The sequence below is a fragment of the Vulpes vulpes genome, chromosome 11, assembly GCF_048418805.1.
Source record: "Vulpes vulpes isolate BD-2025 chromosome 11, VulVul3, whole genome shotgun sequence".
Lineage (NCBI taxonomy): Eukaryota > Metazoa > Chordata > Mammalia > Carnivora > Canidae > Vulpes > Vulpes vulpes.
The window spans coordinates 49,207,709-49,224,414 of NC_132790.1; the positions used below are offsets into that span (position 1 = coordinate 49,207,709).

At 35.6% G+C, this 16,706-nt stretch overlaps 1 protein-coding gene across 8 annotated transcripts in view; it reads left to right on the top strand.

The window, feature by feature from the left end:
• Positions 1–16,706, top strand: part of ARHGAP42 (Rho GTPase activating protein 42) — a 280,896-nt gene that overhangs the window by 129,814 nt on the left and 134,376 nt on the right. For all 8 annotated transcript variants that reach the window (XM_072726273.1, XM_072726275.1, XM_072726272.1 and 5 more), the window contains one exon: positions 11,369–11,440. In XM_072726273.1, coding sequence (XP_072582374.1) covers positions 11,369–11,440 — 72 coding nt within the window. The remainder of the gene's footprint in view (positions 1–11,368; positions 11,441–16,706) is intronic.

The window sequence follows — 16,706 nt, forward strand, 5'->3', positions numbered from 1 at the left end:
ATATAGACTGAGAAGCAATATACAGTGGCTTCCTTAGAGCCACTGTGAGCCTTCCCCTGCCCACCGTGAGCCCCCAATCTCTCTTCCTCTACTTTCTCTGTCACCCTTGTATTAATTAGGTTACTCTCTGCTTTGCTTATATGCTTTTCTATCTTGCCTAATGCCTTCCTCTCTTGTCCTCTTCTTCCCTTCCATTCTCTCCCCATTATTGCAAAATTGGAATAAGCAATTTAAGAAATTACATATATACACTGGGATATCTTAATTCTTTCTTAAGGTTTTAACAGTCTGCCATTATGGAAATACTGAGCAATTGTGATTAAAATACATTAACATTTAGCTACTAAGATGTAAACTGTGACTCTGGGAATTTATTTAATGAATTTTCACTTTTTTTTTACAAATCACGAGGACTATTAGAAGTTTGCTTAATTCACAAATTAAGAATTTAAAACAAATGAATGATTTTAATTTCTCTCTCCAAAGGTATTTTTACTGGTAAATACTGAGAAGGGTAGCGAAATGTTAAGAGAAGCAGTAGCATTAAATGCAGATGCAGAGGAGGTAATCATTGGATTATATAAATTATCAATTTGTTGAAGCTCCCCCCCCCCCACACACATAAAGCCACATTGACTAGGGATAAGACATGGGGAAAAATAAAGTCCTGAAGCCACAATTGATTCAGTTCAAGATATACGGTGTTTCTGATATTTGACTTGGGGAGAACAGGGAAGGTACGTTTTCTTCTTTTTTTTTAACTTCTAAAAAATTTTGTTTAAATTAAATTAATTAACATATATAATGTATTATTGGTTTCAGAGGTAGAGTTCAGTGATTCATTGGTCTTGTATAACACCCAGTGCTCATCACATCATTTGCCCTCCTTCATGCCCATCACCCAGTTACCTCATCCCCCCAATCCCCTCCTCTCTAGGAACCCTCACTTTGTTTCCTATAATTAGGAGTCATTTATGGTTTGTCTCCTTCTCTGATTTCATCTTGTTTTATTTTTTCCTTCCTTCCCCTATGATCCTGTGTTTTGTTTCTTAAATTCCACATATGAGTGAGACCATATGATAACTGTCCTTTTCTGATTGACTTATTTTACCCAGCATAGTATCCTCTAGTTCTATCCACGTCATTGCAAATGGCAAGATCCCATTTTCTTTCTGATGGCTGAGTAGTATTCCATTGTATATATATCATATCTTCTTTATCCATTCATCTGTCAGTGGACATCTGGGCTCTTTCCATAGTTTGACTCTTGTGGACATTGCTGCTATGAACATTGGGGTGCAGGTGCCCCTTCAAATCACATTTGTGTCTTTGGGGTAAATACCCAGTAGTGCAATTGCTGGGTCACAGGGTAGCTCAATTTCCAACTTTTTGAGGAACCTCCACACTGTTTTCCAGAGTGGATATACCAGCTTGCATTCCCACCAACAGTGTAACAGGTTCCCCTTTCTCCACATCCTTGTCAACATCTGTCATTTCCTCCCTTGTTCATTTTAGCCATTCTGGCTTGTGGTTTGATTTGTATTTCCCTGATGCTGAGTGATTTGTAGCATTTTCTTCATGTGTCTGCTGGCCATATGTATGTCTTGTTTGGTGAATTTTCTGTTCATGTCTTCTGTTCATGACAGTGCAATAACCCACTTCTTGACTGGATTATTTGGTTTTTGGATGTTGCGTTTGTGAAGTTCTTTATAGATTTTGGATACGAGCCCTTTATCTGATATGTCATGTGCAAATATCTTCTCCCATTCTGTAGGCTGTCTTTGGTTCTGTTGACAGTTTCCTTCACTGTGCAGAAATTTTTTATCTTGATGAAGTCCCAACAATTCATTTTTGCCTTTTTTTCCCCCTTGCCTTTGGAGATGTGTCTAGCAAGAAGTTGCATGGCTGAGGTCACAGAGGTTGCTGCCTGTGTACTCCTTTAGGATTTTGATGGATTCATGTCTCACATTTAGATCTTTCCACCATTTTGAGTTTATCTGGTATAAGAGAATGGTCCAGTTTCATTCTAATGCACGTAGTTGTCCAATTTTCCCAACACCATTTGTTGAAGAGACGTCCTTTTTCCAGTGGATATTCTTTCCTGTTTGTTGAGTGTTAGTTGACCATAGAGTTGAGGGCCCATTTCTAGGTTCTCTATTCTGTTCCATTGATCTACGTATCTGTTTTTGTGCCAGTACCATACTGTCTTGATGATTACAGCTTTGTAAGAGAACTTAAAGTCAGGCCTTGTGATGCCCCAGCTTTGGTTTTCTTTTTCAACATTCCTCTGTCTATTCAGGGTCTTTTTGATTCCATACAAGTTTTAGGATTATTTGTTCCAACTTTGTGAAATAGGTTGATGGTAGTTTGATAGGGATTGCATGGAATGTGTAGATTGCTCTGTGTAGCATAGACATTTTTAACAGTATTTATTCTTCCAATCCAAGAGCATGGAACATTTTAACATTTCTTTGTGTCGTCTTCAATTTCTTTCATGAGTATTCTGTAGTTTTCTGAGTACAGATCCTTTACCTTGGTTAGGTTTATTCCTAGGTATTTTATGGTTTTTGGTGTTATTGTAAATGGCATTGACTCTTTAATTTCTCTTTCTTCTGTCTCATTGTTAATGTATAGAAATGCATCTGATTTCTGTGCATTGATTTTATCTCCTGCCACTTTACTGAATGCCTGTATGAGTTCTAGGAGAAGGTATATTTTTATCGGCATGAGGACATTAATGTGTTACAGGAAAAGCTGTGTTACAGGAAAATCATTGGCCGTCTCCTGCAGTGTTAACAAACTTGGATACATCACTGGATGCTATTGGCAGTACCACAGACATATACAAGTTCAGTAGATCCCAGGATTTCCTGAGAATTCCAAAGGCAGAAGACTGTCTGGAGTAACCTACCAGTAATTTTGGAGAATGTTTTTACCCAGTGAAATTCAGGAGTGATTATTTAACCCCTTGAAAAACTGAGGTTGCAGCATTTCTTACATTACCTGTGTTCTTATAGGTAGATTAAACTTCAGTATCTGACTAAAGGTCATGCAGCCATATATTCCCAAAAAAAGTGTTTTCCTAAATGCATTTTTTCTGGTCAAAATCAAAAGAAAAGTATTTGTTATGATGAATGTATGAATGTATGTGTAGGATGTTTGGAGTATTTAAGTAGCTTGTAAGATGTCAGTTCTACTTTGACTTTCACATAACTACTTTTTTATAGCTGAAAAGTAGTTTGACCTAATTTTTTTGCTGTTTTTTTTTAGCCACCTTTATTTTAGAATTATATATGTTCAAGTAGTAATTAGGATGATAATATGTAGATACAGGTGTTGAGGAGGCAATATGTTATGGTTATATCTGGTATTTAAAGAGATTTTCCACAATGCTTGAATGCTTTAAAATATTCTTAGCATAACCTCCTGTTAAGAGATTGCTGCGAAAGAGGGAATAAAGCAAAAGTAGTTTAAAAGCAACAAAAACCCAAGATAAATAACTTCCATTTCTTGTTCAAATAACTCAATATTCAGAGAATTTCATTTTGTACAACCTAGAGATGGTATTATTAGATCGCAGTGGATTATACGAAATTTTGCAATGTACCCCTCTCTTTCACTATCTTAACTAGATTCTATGAAAATGGCCAATTCCTTCTTGAATGAATGCTTTTCTCCTTCCATGAGTGTAGATGGCTTTATTAAAAAATAACAAACTTTAATTTGAGTTCATTGGAATAGTTATAAATTCTAGAAGCAGAGAGGATTCTTTGCCATTTGCCCTAATAAACACTGTTCCATTTAAGAAGTCTTGACATTCAGTATATGCTGATGAGATTTCACTCTTATACTAGACCTCCAGTAGCAACTTCCAATCTTATTAAAAAATATATATATATAGCTATGTATATATATATACACATACACCTTTTAATTGGCTTACATGAAAGAATGAATTTAAGAGGGAGCAAGTAGAACTTTATACTAATCAACTTAAAACCATTATACATATAATATAAAATTTAATTTTTGTAAATAAGCATATTATCATCCTTTTTAAAAAGGATTTTATTTGAGAGGAGAGAGAAAGAGAGCACAAGCAAGGAGAGTGGTAGAGGAGAGAAAGAAGCAGGCTCTCTGCTGAGCAGGGAGACCAATGAGGGGCTCAATCCCAGGACCCCAGGGCCATGACCTGAGCTGAAAGCAGATGCTTAACTGACTGAGCCATCCAGGTGCCCAGCATATTATCATCCTTAAACAAAGGGAAACAAAACTGAAGAGTTTGAATAACTTGACCAAGATTACACAGTTGTCAGGGTTATAAACCAAGAATGAAATACCAACCAGTTCACTCTCCTGAAGAGGGAGAAATAAGGGAGGATTCCTAAAGCATCATTCTCCAAAAACCTAAATTTCTTTACCTAGCATGTTTCAGTAAGAAAAGTATCATTACTGGTAAAAGTAAAGAAAATATGAAAGTAATATTAAATTTAAGTGAGTGTTGGATCTAACTAGGTGATGTCCAGTGGGGTGGAGTTCATAATGAGACACTGGCTTAATAAGTACAATAAACAACATTCAATATTGAAATAGTAAGTGACATTCAAGTTGAAATTAAATGTATTACAGTGGTATTCAGCTAAACTTACATAGCACTTTTTTCTTTATAGCTGAAGACTTGGTTTTTCAAGAGTAATTTGCTTACATGCTTACATTAAAGGATATAAAGTAAAAAGGTTTTGGTCTTTGACTTTGTATTGCTTATTATATGAAGGTCTTGTTCATATATCCATACTTTATGTGAGTTTAGCTTTTGAGTTCTAGTTTAGAAGAGCTTGGGCTTTTTGACCCAAGAGAAGGACTGCCTATTGTGTAGCTATGAAGAGGAACTTGACCAGGATGGAGGACTGAGCCTTAGGCTAGCTCTGGACCAGTGACCAGAACTTCATCCTGAGAAGCTGTTTGGGAGAAGGGAACAGGACAGAAGTTGGAAGAAGGCAGATCATTTGCCTGTAATCCCAAGTGATCTAATTTTCCCAGTTCCAAACACTAATGGGAAAATAATCCATTTTTATCTCAGACTGCTTATAGGTATCTTCTGAATTAACTGTGTTCAGTCTGCTCATGAAATATCTTTATGGTCTTTCCACTGTGTATGGATTGACTCTGTAGGTATCTCGACAGAAAATTATTTTTGCAATGAGCTATATCATCTAGGTTTTATTTCTGTAAATAGCATCGTCTGTTGTAGCCTTCTCAAGCAGTTGCTTCAGCTAGTACCACAGAATATTATTAAAAATTTTTTTTCAAAACTTTGAGTCTTTTAGTACTTTGAAAGTTTGTGGTAGAAAATTGCAGTCTTCTATCCTGGTATTATTGAGTAGGTTGAGGATAATGGAACACTATAATCACCGATTAGTGGTGGGCTGTGATGGGTATCAACAAAGCTGGATTTTAACAAAAACCTGTAAAGGGGAAAATAAGTAAAAGAATTACCTTTTAGATTTGTTTTATTCCATTGCTGTTCATTTCATTTGACACACGAGTTGTAAGGTTTTCAACAGTGAATCCTTAAAAACGAATTAAAAAAAAAGATTTAGTTAGTTATTTGAGAGAGAGGGAAAAGATGCACCCATGCAAGCAGGGAAAGAGGCAGAAGGAGAGAGAAGCAGACTTCCCAGTGAGCGCAGAGCCTGATGTGGGGCTTGATCCCAGCATCCTGAGATCATGACCCCTGTTGAAATCAAGAGTCTGATGCTTAACCAACTGAGACACCCAGGTGCCCCCAAAATAGGAATTGTTAATAGAAATAGGATAGCACTTGAAAATCTATGGTCTGTAGAAAATTATAATTTGTGTGTAGTTAGACACACACACACACACAAAACGCAAATGTGTTTGGAGAATTGTTCATCTAATCACATAAGAACTTTCTTTTTGTGGGTGATTTATGAGCACTTCCTGGTGGCTACATATTAGAACCACTTGAAACAGCAAAAGAAAAGGTAAGTAAAAACTTAATTGCCTGGCTTTATATAAGTAACACACTGCACCCACAGTTCAAGTGTGTTTAATCAGTAAATGCAGTATCATAAAGTATTATCCAATATCAGATTTGCTTCTCTGCTACAGAAAATAAGTGAAATAGCAGATAATTTGATTTTTTAAGTGGACCAATATCTATAAAAATAAATTACTTTTATCCAAAGTTTAGAATTATAAATGGTTAAGAATTGTAAGATATTTAAATTGTAAGATAATGTAAAATCTTAAAAAGGTCTTACTTCAATAAATAAAATACAATCAACCTACTAAGACCTTTTTAAGATTGATAGGTTGATTGTATTTTATTTATTGAAGTAAGACCTTTTTAAGATTTTATATTATCAATATCTAGGGAGAATATTAAAATTGGTTTTGTATTTTTCCTAAAGCCTCTTAGTAAGTTCATGCACAGTAACACATTCCACAAATATTATGGGATCTTGAATCTCCTGAACTCTGTGACTTCACACTGCCCCCCCCCCCCCCCCCCCCAGCCTGGAATTACCTTCTGGAAGACATTTCATCAAGACTCTTGATGAAAAATCTGGGGAGAAAGAGTTGAAGTGAGCCAGAATTTCATTTATCTAGATGTTTTTTTTAGACCTTATGAAAGTGAAGTCACCAGAATTGTATCCTGATTCACATTTTTAATTATAGTTTTCTACACTTTTATATCTCATTTTCCTTTATTATGCAGTAGCAAAAATAGCTGTTGTAAACCTACCAAAAACTTGGTAGGTACCAGCAACTTCTTTAATATGTACTTGGATGATTTCAGAATTGAAGAATTTTGTCCATGTGATTGACCAGTTTGTGCGGATGAAAGGCATGCTGGGTGCCTGGGTGATGTACAAAGATAAGGGTCAGAAGAAGCCAAATTGGGTTGTAAATCCACTTTGTGTCCTTTGGAAAATGATGTTGGCATTTCCATTTTGATGTCTTGAGTTTAGAATCAGCTGTGGTGAACAGCGGTTCATTGTACACCAAAAAAACATAGTATTTCAAATATAAAACCACACATATGTTATACTGGCTTAAGAAAAAAATGGGTTCTTGGCTATCTACTATAGATTAGTGTTGTTTTGTTAAATTAATTTCAATTCAGTTCCTACCTTTGAATAACTACACTTTAATTCATGGGAAATTCTAAGACTGAACACATAGTAGACATTGTAAATTCTGTGAAGAAGGAACCATTTTTCGAAAGGCTGCCATATCTCAAACCTATGCTTGTTTTTCAAAAATATGTATATTTCTCCTTTCATTTTTATAAAAACCTTGAGAGGTATGGGAGTGACGACACTGAGACTTAGCCGTTTTGATGCTGAAGTTAAAACGGAACTGGGTCTAGTTTTAATATTCATGTGCTTAAAACATTACAGATGATTTTTAGATTTTGAACTTCATTACTCATATAAAATCAGTTTTAATCTTGATTTTTAATAAATATCATGTCTTCTATATCTCCTATATTTCTCCTTTTTTTTGTTTTTGGATTTGCTCATTTTCTTTCTCTTTCTTTCTCCTACCCATTCTATTAATGTGAAACTGAAAGAATAAATAAATTTCAGACGTACTAAACAGAAAAAATGAGAAAAGGGAGAAAAACATCTAATAGAAACAACAATAGATACGATTTGTTGAGTGTTTACTATGTGGAAAGTACTATGTTAAATTCATCATAAAATCAAGAACATATATATATATATATATCTTTTTTCTGCACTGCACGCTTTTCCTACATATCAGACTTAGTCCTACCCCCTTGCCTTTATTTATGGTGTTCCTTGTTTCTAGAATATTTTTGTCTCTTCAGTGTATCCAGTTCACATTCACCCTCCAAATACTTCCTTGAGGGATCCCTGGGTGGCGCAGAGGTTTAGCGCCTGCCTTTGGCCCAGGGCGCGATCCTGGATCGAGTCCCATGTCAGGCTCCCTTGCATGGAGCCTGCTTCTCCCTCTGCCTATGTCTCTGCCTCTCTCTCTCTCTCCGTGTGACTATCATAAATAAATAAAAAAATTAAAAAACAAAAACAAATACTTCCTTGACTCATTTAGTTCTCAAGGATCTTTACTGTTGCTAAAATTCTGATGTATTTATTTATGAGCAGTTCTCAATATCATGTAAAACTAATTGATTTTGTCTTTCAGTTTTTCGAAAAATTTTAGCAGTGTTTTAAGAGCATCAAATATTTGTTGAATGAATAAAATTTTCCTCTCTTCTCAAGTAGACATTATATTTCTGGAAGGTTTAGTTCATGTCTTAGTTTTTTCCTTTTCTCATAGATTTCCACAATGTGCTTGACATATACATAAATACCTAGTGATTGATTGGACATGGGAGAGTCCAGGCTGTCTTTCTTTCAGGACTTTTATGGGAAAATACCTTCTCATAATGTGCATATAGATACACTTTAACTGAAGGGTAATACTGTAGATTCAGATACAGAAATGTATCGGTAGGTAAATACAGAATGAGATGATCTATGTCAGTTTGGAGATATTAAAAGGTATAAATTTTGAGCGCTTAACTCTATGTAAGGCACTGAACTAAGTGTTTTGCATTCATTATCTTAGTCCTTAGAACAAGTTAAGTTGAGGGGCAGTGGTACAGCTGGCACTCAGAATGATTAAACAGCAGCTTGTAGCAAAAGGCTCCAGTTTAAACCCAGGTATTCTTGGTTTTAAATATATGTACTTGTGTTGTATATTGCATATCATCTTAGCGTCATTGTTGGAGTTTTCCACTTGAGAAATATCTTCCTTTTTTTTTAATTTTTTTTATTTTTATTTATTTATGATAGGCACACAGTGAGAGAGAGAGGCAGAGACATAGGCAGAGGGAGAAGCAGGCTCCATGCACCAGGAGCCCGACGTGGGATTCAATCCTGGGTCTCCAGGATCGCGCCCTGGGCCAAAGGCAGGCGCTAAACCACTGCGCCACCCAGGGATCCCTATCTTCCTTTTTAAATTCACTAAATTTAAATATATTAGATTGTGCTTATTTCCAGCATAACATAAACATTCAATAAATGTTAGCCTTTATTGTTACCATTTTTCCAAATTACACATAAGTGTTCATGACACTGTCTTCCTCCTTGGGTAAACTTAAGTGTAAAGGCAGAATCAGGTGTTTATTACCTCTGTAAAATCTGGATGTGAGTGTGTTTATGTATTTGGAATTTTATGAGAGCAAAGATTTAGTGTGTGAGAATTAAAAGTGAACTACTTTGCTACTTTCCAGTCATCTCTGTCTAGAAAGATGCCTACATAGTACATCAGGAGAGATGCCTGTCTGAGCTCACAAAGGGAATCAGTGATGGATGTCAGAGGTATCTAAAGTTGGTTGTTGATGTCTTAGAAGAGATTTTGAGTATTGATCTACTTTATATGTCTTTATACAAAGATTTTAAGTTTTCTTTCCAAGATCCGTCATATTTTTCTGGGAATTAGAGAATGATAATCGTGGAAGGCACTAACACTCTAGTTTTCATTTTTGGGTTTACTATCTTTGTACACTTACATATGGAATTTGAGAAATAAAACTTAACTAGCCATTAGAAACGACAAATACCCACCATTTGCTTCAGCGTGGATGGAACTGGAAGGTATTATGCTGAGTGAAGTAAGTCAGTCGGAGAAGGACAAACATTATATGTTCTCATTCATTTGGGAAATATAAATAATAGTGAAATGGAATAGAAGGGACGGGAGAAGAAATGGGTAGGAAATATCAGAAAGGGAGACAGAACATAAAGACTCCTAACTCTGGGAAACGAACTAGGGGTGGTGGAAGGGGAGGAGGGTGGGGGTGGGGGTGAATGGGTGACGGGCACTGAGGGGGGCACTTGACGGGATGAGCACTGGGTGTTATTCTGTATGTTGGCAAATTGAACACCAATAAAAAATTTATTATTAAAAAAAACTTAACTAGAGAACAATAAGTTCAGTGAAACTAAGTGAAAGTAAAACATTTTCATTGAAATTTTAGAATTTTGATATAATTTTAGACTTATGGCAAAGTCAGAAGATGATATAAGAAACTCATATATTCTTTAACCTATTATAAAGTAGTTATATATTTTAAAAATAGAGTTTTCTCTTCATCTTAGCATTTGCTAATTATATAATGGATCATATTATCACAGGAGTAAATTATAAATTTTGTTTGTTAACTATAAATATCCATTCATCTTTATTGAGATATCATGGACATATAATACTGTGTTAAGTTTAAAGTGTGTGGGTTGACTTGATACACGTATGTATTTTCAAATGATTACCATCATGGCCTTAGCTAACACTTCCATCCTGTCACATAATTACTGTTTTTTTGTGTGAGAATATTAAGAGTCTATGTTTAATTTGAATGCTTTCTAAAGGTTTCTTCTGTTGAAGATTACCTCCCACCATATTGTTTTTCTTAGAAATGTCTGTTTCTTGCATTTAGTCTCTGGCTCCCACACCGAAAACTCCTTCTTCACAATATTCTTACAGATCCAGAGAAAAATATTTATCTGTTTTAAAGTGTAAGTAAATCCCAGTTTGGAGTTTGGAGCTAATATGCTGTTCACCGAAATGAAATCAGGTACTATTTTAGTAGGTTTGGAAATACATGAACATTCAGGCAAATTCCAAGTGTAAGAAATCTAATTAAATAGAAAAAATGAGCCTTATTGTATTTTGCAGCTGTAGAGTAACATTCTAGTGGCAAATAGAAGACCTTTATATGGGATCCCTGGGTGGCGCAGCGGTTTGGCGCCTGCCTTTGGCCCGGCGTGTGATCCTGGAGACCTGGGATCAAATCCCACGTCGGGCTCCCGGTGCATGGAGCCTGCTTCTCCCTCTGCCTGTGTCTCTGCCTCTCTCTCTCTTTCTCTCTCTGTGTGTGACTATCATAAATAAATTAATTAATTAATTTAAAAAAATTATTAAAAAAGAAGAAGAAGACCTTTATATCGTTCAATTTTAAACCGATGCTTAAACTGACTGCATTAAACCAATATAATTAAAGGTATTTGTAAATTTAATATCTGTGCTATGTCTTAGTTGAGCCTTAGAATATGAAAGTAAATATTCAGATGAGGATCTCAACATATGTATTTGTTTTTAATTCACATTATTGTTGGGAATAAGTGAAATAATTTGTGAAAACAACTTTGCAACGTAGAAAATACTATACAACATATAAGATATTTTTATTTCATTTATAGAAGCTATCAAGAGAGCAAAAACTGTTTAAGTAAGTTGAATAAAGGAGCTGTTTTTTTTAATATTGCATGAAATTATACAGAAGTTAATGTATTTGCATTTTTAATTTCAGATTCAAAACGCAAATGATGTATTAATTGCTCCACTTGAGAAATTTCGCAAAGAACAGATAGGTGCAGCAAAAGTAAGTGTTACATTTTATTATTCTGATATTCTTCTGATAATTAAAGATGACATACTTTCAGATGTTACATTTTTGAAATTAGAGTGACCTTTTAAAAATTTTTTTACATCATTCTTAACTTTTGTACAAAGCCTGTTATAAAGACTGGAATTCTTTTATAAACACAAAGGATATTCTTCTACTGCATAGAGAAAGTCAGCATTTATAAGTGAGTTCCTTCCATACCAACAGTTGTAGGAATTTAACTATTTTAAACAGAATGAAATTAAGGTAAAATTGAGGAGCTTTGTTCCTAACCATATAAAATAAAAATTAGGTATAGGGTATACTTAAAACTCAGGCAGTAATTTTAAAAGAACTTTTATTATTTTTTGTAGTTTTTCATTATTCATAAAAATGTGTTTGTGAGGGGCACCTGGGTGGTGCTGTTGGTTAAGCATTCCACTCTTGGTTTCAGCTCAGGTTGTGATTTCAGAGTCCTGAGATCAAACCGTGGATTGGGCTCCGTGTTCAGCATGGAGTCTGTTTGGGAATCTCTCTCCCTCTCCCTTTGCGCCTCCCACTCATGCTCCCTCTCTTTCAAATAAATAAATAAATCTTTAAAAAAAAAAATGTGTTCGCGAAAAAACTTTTGACATGTTTCTCAAGCCTTTGCATTAATGCTGAATTGACTACAGACCAATTAAAATTTCCCTGAGCCTAACAATTTCTGAAATTTACTTGCATCTTCTCTCTTGGGTCTATACTTTACCTGCTCAACATTATATAAGGACATAAAATTTAGGGTTTCCAAAACAGAAATCACCATCTCCCATCCTTCCTCCATCTTTTTTTGGTTTTGGTTTTCCATTTAGTCCATGACATACCCCTTCCCCATTGGAGCAATGTTGTCTGTTCTACTGCACAATTTTTTTTTCTCCTTTTCTCCTTCCCTTCCCCTGAAATAATGAAATAGCTTACTAGTTAGTTTCCACACCTTCATCCTAATTTGTTAACATATTTTTGCTGTCTTCATCATTCTTCAGTGATGAAATTTTCAGCGGTTCTCCTTGAGAGACAGTTTAATTCTAGTAATGAAAGCTTTCCACAGTGTGCCCATTTGCTGTATTTCAATATCTCTCCCTCCTCAGGCACAATTGTCTACCAATCTCTATATACCCTGACTGTGTCTGTGGCTTTGCCCAAATTTGTCTCTCCCTAGAATATTTTTTACCCTTTGCTTTGTTGAAGTCCTATTAACCCTCCATGGCTTCATTCATATCCCAACATCAGAAAAAAGCTTTCTTTATATGGGCTTTTCCTCATCTTATGTGTTCCCCTTCCAGAATTGATTATCTTTCTTACAGAATCAAGTAATTTTTTTTGCTTATTTCCTATAAAAAGCTACCACAGTCTGTCTTGAATTAGTTTTATGTACATATCTCTACAAATTATAAGCTATTACCAAGTTAGAGAGTAAACCAGAACCATTTTTATGTTAATTATTTAAGCAAACATTTATCAATATCATAGTTGGCCCACTTTTGGTAACCATAGTGTTCGATAAGATTAAGGGATACAATTGTAAACAAGACAGACTTGCCTGCTGCCATTGTGTCCCTTATTATCTTTTGTGGAAAGCAGACACCAGAGTAATTACAAATGCACTGAGGATTGTGATGCACGAGTAAAGAGTGCTTTGTGAGAGTATAATTAATAAAATTGACTTTGTCCAGAGACCCAGGAAATGCATTCTGGAGGAAGTATTGGTTAAACAGAGAACTAAATGATAAATAGCTAGAAATGGGACTTTAAGGGCAGGAAGGGAAGAACTTTTCGTATTCCCAAAGAGGGAACAGAGGGGTATGAATAAAGGCCATAAAGGAGGAAAGAGCCTAGCATTTTAGAAGTAGAAGGTCCACGATGTTAGGAGTAAAGAGGATGATAGAGACAGAGGGCATGTACACAGTTTTATTAATGGTCCATAGTATTTTGCTTCTTATTCTAAGGGTACTGACAATCCAAAGAAAAGTCGTAGCTGGAGGAGTGATAATTGCATTTTATTTTATTTTGTTTTGTTTTTTTATATTTGCATTTTAAAAGTTGCAGGCCATGCAAGAATCCCAGGGGATAAGACTACTGTGGGAAAACCAGTTTGAGCAGTTTGAGGGCTACTGGATAATGACTTTAGATTCAGAAAGTGATAGTGGCTATGGAAACAAAGTGATATATTTTAGAGGTAAAATGGGAAAGGTAGGAAATGGGTTATGTACTGTGAAGTGAGGGACAGAACAATTCAAGGATTACTCTTAGGATTCTAGGTTGGGTAACTGGGTGAGTTTCGGAGCCACTTACTGAGATACACAACTTTACAGTTAAAGTTTGGCTTTTAGACATAATGGATTTGAGGTTCCTCTAAGACATCCAAGTGGAGATACTGAGTTGGCATGTGTATCAGATCTGAATTAGAAATACACATTTGGGAGTTATTGTACTCTAGGTGATAATTAAAATCATGGGGTAAGATTAGATTCTTTCTGGGAAAGAATAGAATGAGAGGAGGACCGAGGTCTAAATAATCTGAGAACTTAACATTTGATGTTTTGGGAGAGAAAAATAGGACAAGTAAAGAGGTTGAGAAGGGCAGAAGAAGGAAGAAAATAAGAATGTTTAGTGTGCTTAGAGCAAGGATGGGTTTGTTTCAAGGATAATAGTAGCTAATCCTCATTGACATGGATATTGTAGGGATTTTCACTGAACTACTACATCTATGAATTAACTAAGTTCTCACAGGCAACACGTGAGGTGACTGTAGGTGTTTACCTGCTCTTAACAGTGATTCACCTCATTGTATTGATGAGGTGACCTCAACAGATCACAGAGCTAGGAAGTCAAACTATGTATCTGAAATTAAGCCATTCCACGTTAGAGCCTTAATTTATAATGTTTCACTTCAGTGATATTTTTGTAAAATTAAAGAGCTTTGCAGGGCGCCTGGGTGGCTCAGTTGGTTAAGCGTCCAACTCTTGGCTGCAGCTCATGTCATTTTCTCAAGGTCCTGGGATTGACCTCTGCCTGGGGGCCCCACGCTCAGTTGGAAGTCAGCTTCAGGATTCTTTTTCCATCTGCCGCTCCTCCTGCTCCCTGCTTATGCTCTCTCTTTCTCTTTCTCTCTCAAATAAATAAAAATCTTTTAAAAAAATCAAAGAGCTCTGTGAAAAATTCTTTAGTACAGAATATTGCAAATTTCTGGTCCAACTAAAATATAATAGATTTCAGTTGCGTATGAATTATTCTTTCTTAAAGATTTAAATTAGCTATAGTTAAAATAACATGAATAATTGCACCCATTTTATTTTGTTATTTTTTATTTTTATTTTTATTTAATTATTATTATTTTATTTTTTAAATATCTCAGTTGCTGGGCCTGTCAGCTGAGAGCACACACAGTATACTGTTATGCTTTTGCCTAGTCATTGGGAGAGGTATTTTAAACTTGCTGTTAAATGAGTTCAAATGAAATATTGAACCTAAACATCATTGCACTTGCCTTTTAGTTGGGGTGATTCTGTGTACTGACGCTCTTAGTACTAAATTGTTTGTAAGCTGCTAAGTAATCCTTGTTCAGTAGTCTCTAAAAACCAGGCATTTTTTTCTGAAATATATGTAGAGGTCAGTTTTACTTTGGTATTGCAGAAATGTCATTAGAAATAAAAATAGTTGAAGGTGTTTATTTTTTCTGTTGCTTTATTCCCTGTTCTACCAATGTATATTCTTGGTAAATAGAGTTAAGTCTACAAATGACACTCTGCTGCTTTTTACAATCTGTACAGTTGAGGTTTCCAGCAAGTGTGTTTAGGCTGATGACCATGGAAGGCAGGAGTGTCAGTAGACTCTTTGATTGCAGTCAGTGATCACCTCAGCTTGGGCCCAGTGGAAAATAACTTCACCTCACAACCTATTTAACTGAAGTGGACAGTCAATGGACCACAAACATTTCTCTTGTAGTTTGCTCTATGGACATTGAGACACCTGATACTTTGCTGTGTGAGGAACAGTTGTGGGGAACAAGCACCATTGAGACCCATTAGAAAAGATTAGTGATGTGGGTTGCTGAGCTGAAGGATAGAGAAGATGGTTCCTATTTTTTGAATAGCTAAAATTATCTATATACAGTTGTAAAAGTGTATTTATTTAGAGGTTCTTAGTGTGCTGGTAGATGCAGAATGGGATTGTTTGCGGGTTTGACATATAACACGTGTCAGAGTATAGAACTGAATGTTTGATTTCTTTAATTTGTATCCTGTTACAGGGACACCTGGGTGGCTCAGTGGTTGAGCATATGCCTTTGGCTCAGGTCATGATCCCAGTGTCCTGGGATTGACTCCCCCATTCGGGCTTCCCATAGGGAGCCTGCTTCTCCCTCTGCCTATGTCTCTGTCTCTGTGTATCTCTTATGAAGAAATTAAAAAAATAAAAATAAAAAATTTGTATCCTGTTACACTGTTGGCTTCAATTCTAGAAATGAGCAGAGCGTAGGTATCCAGAATGATTAATGCAAACTAAAATTTTCACATTAGAAATATATCCAGAGCAGCATTATAGTAGAGCAAAATGGATTATTTTTTTTTAAATTTTTATTTATTTATGATAGTCACAGAGAGAGAGAGGGAGAGAGAGAGAGGCAGAGACACAGGCAGAGGGAGAAGCAGGCTCCATGCACCTGGAGCCTGACGTGGGATTCAATCCTGGGTCTCCAGGATCGCGCCCTGGGCCAAAGGCAAGCGCCAAACCGCTGCGCCACCCAGGGATCCCCCAGCAAAATGGATTATAACTTGTTTTTACACTTCTTGTATAAATTGACAACTATATTTGATTGCATTTAAAATCTCTCCTTGCCCCTGGAGAGAATCCATTTTAAGTCCTATCTATACCTATTATGACAAACTAGCTAACTCTAAAATATAAGTAGAACTCTGAGTTCTTACTCAAAGACAAATACATTAGGAGAAATAATGTAAACATACATATATACCAGCCTCTTACATATTTTAAGAGAAGGAATTAACTTTCAGGAGACCAAGTACCCATTTTCCACGTATAAACAGACTGAGCAGCTAGTTATTGGTACAGTGAGGATTAGAACTTAATTCCTCAGACCAATATTTTTTTGAGTCCTCCACTACTGTTCTTTAAAATACTCATTTGTGTAATATTTTATTTTCCTTACCTTTAGCAAACAAATGATTCCATGTGAAATGTATATTGATTATAAAAATGTTTCAAG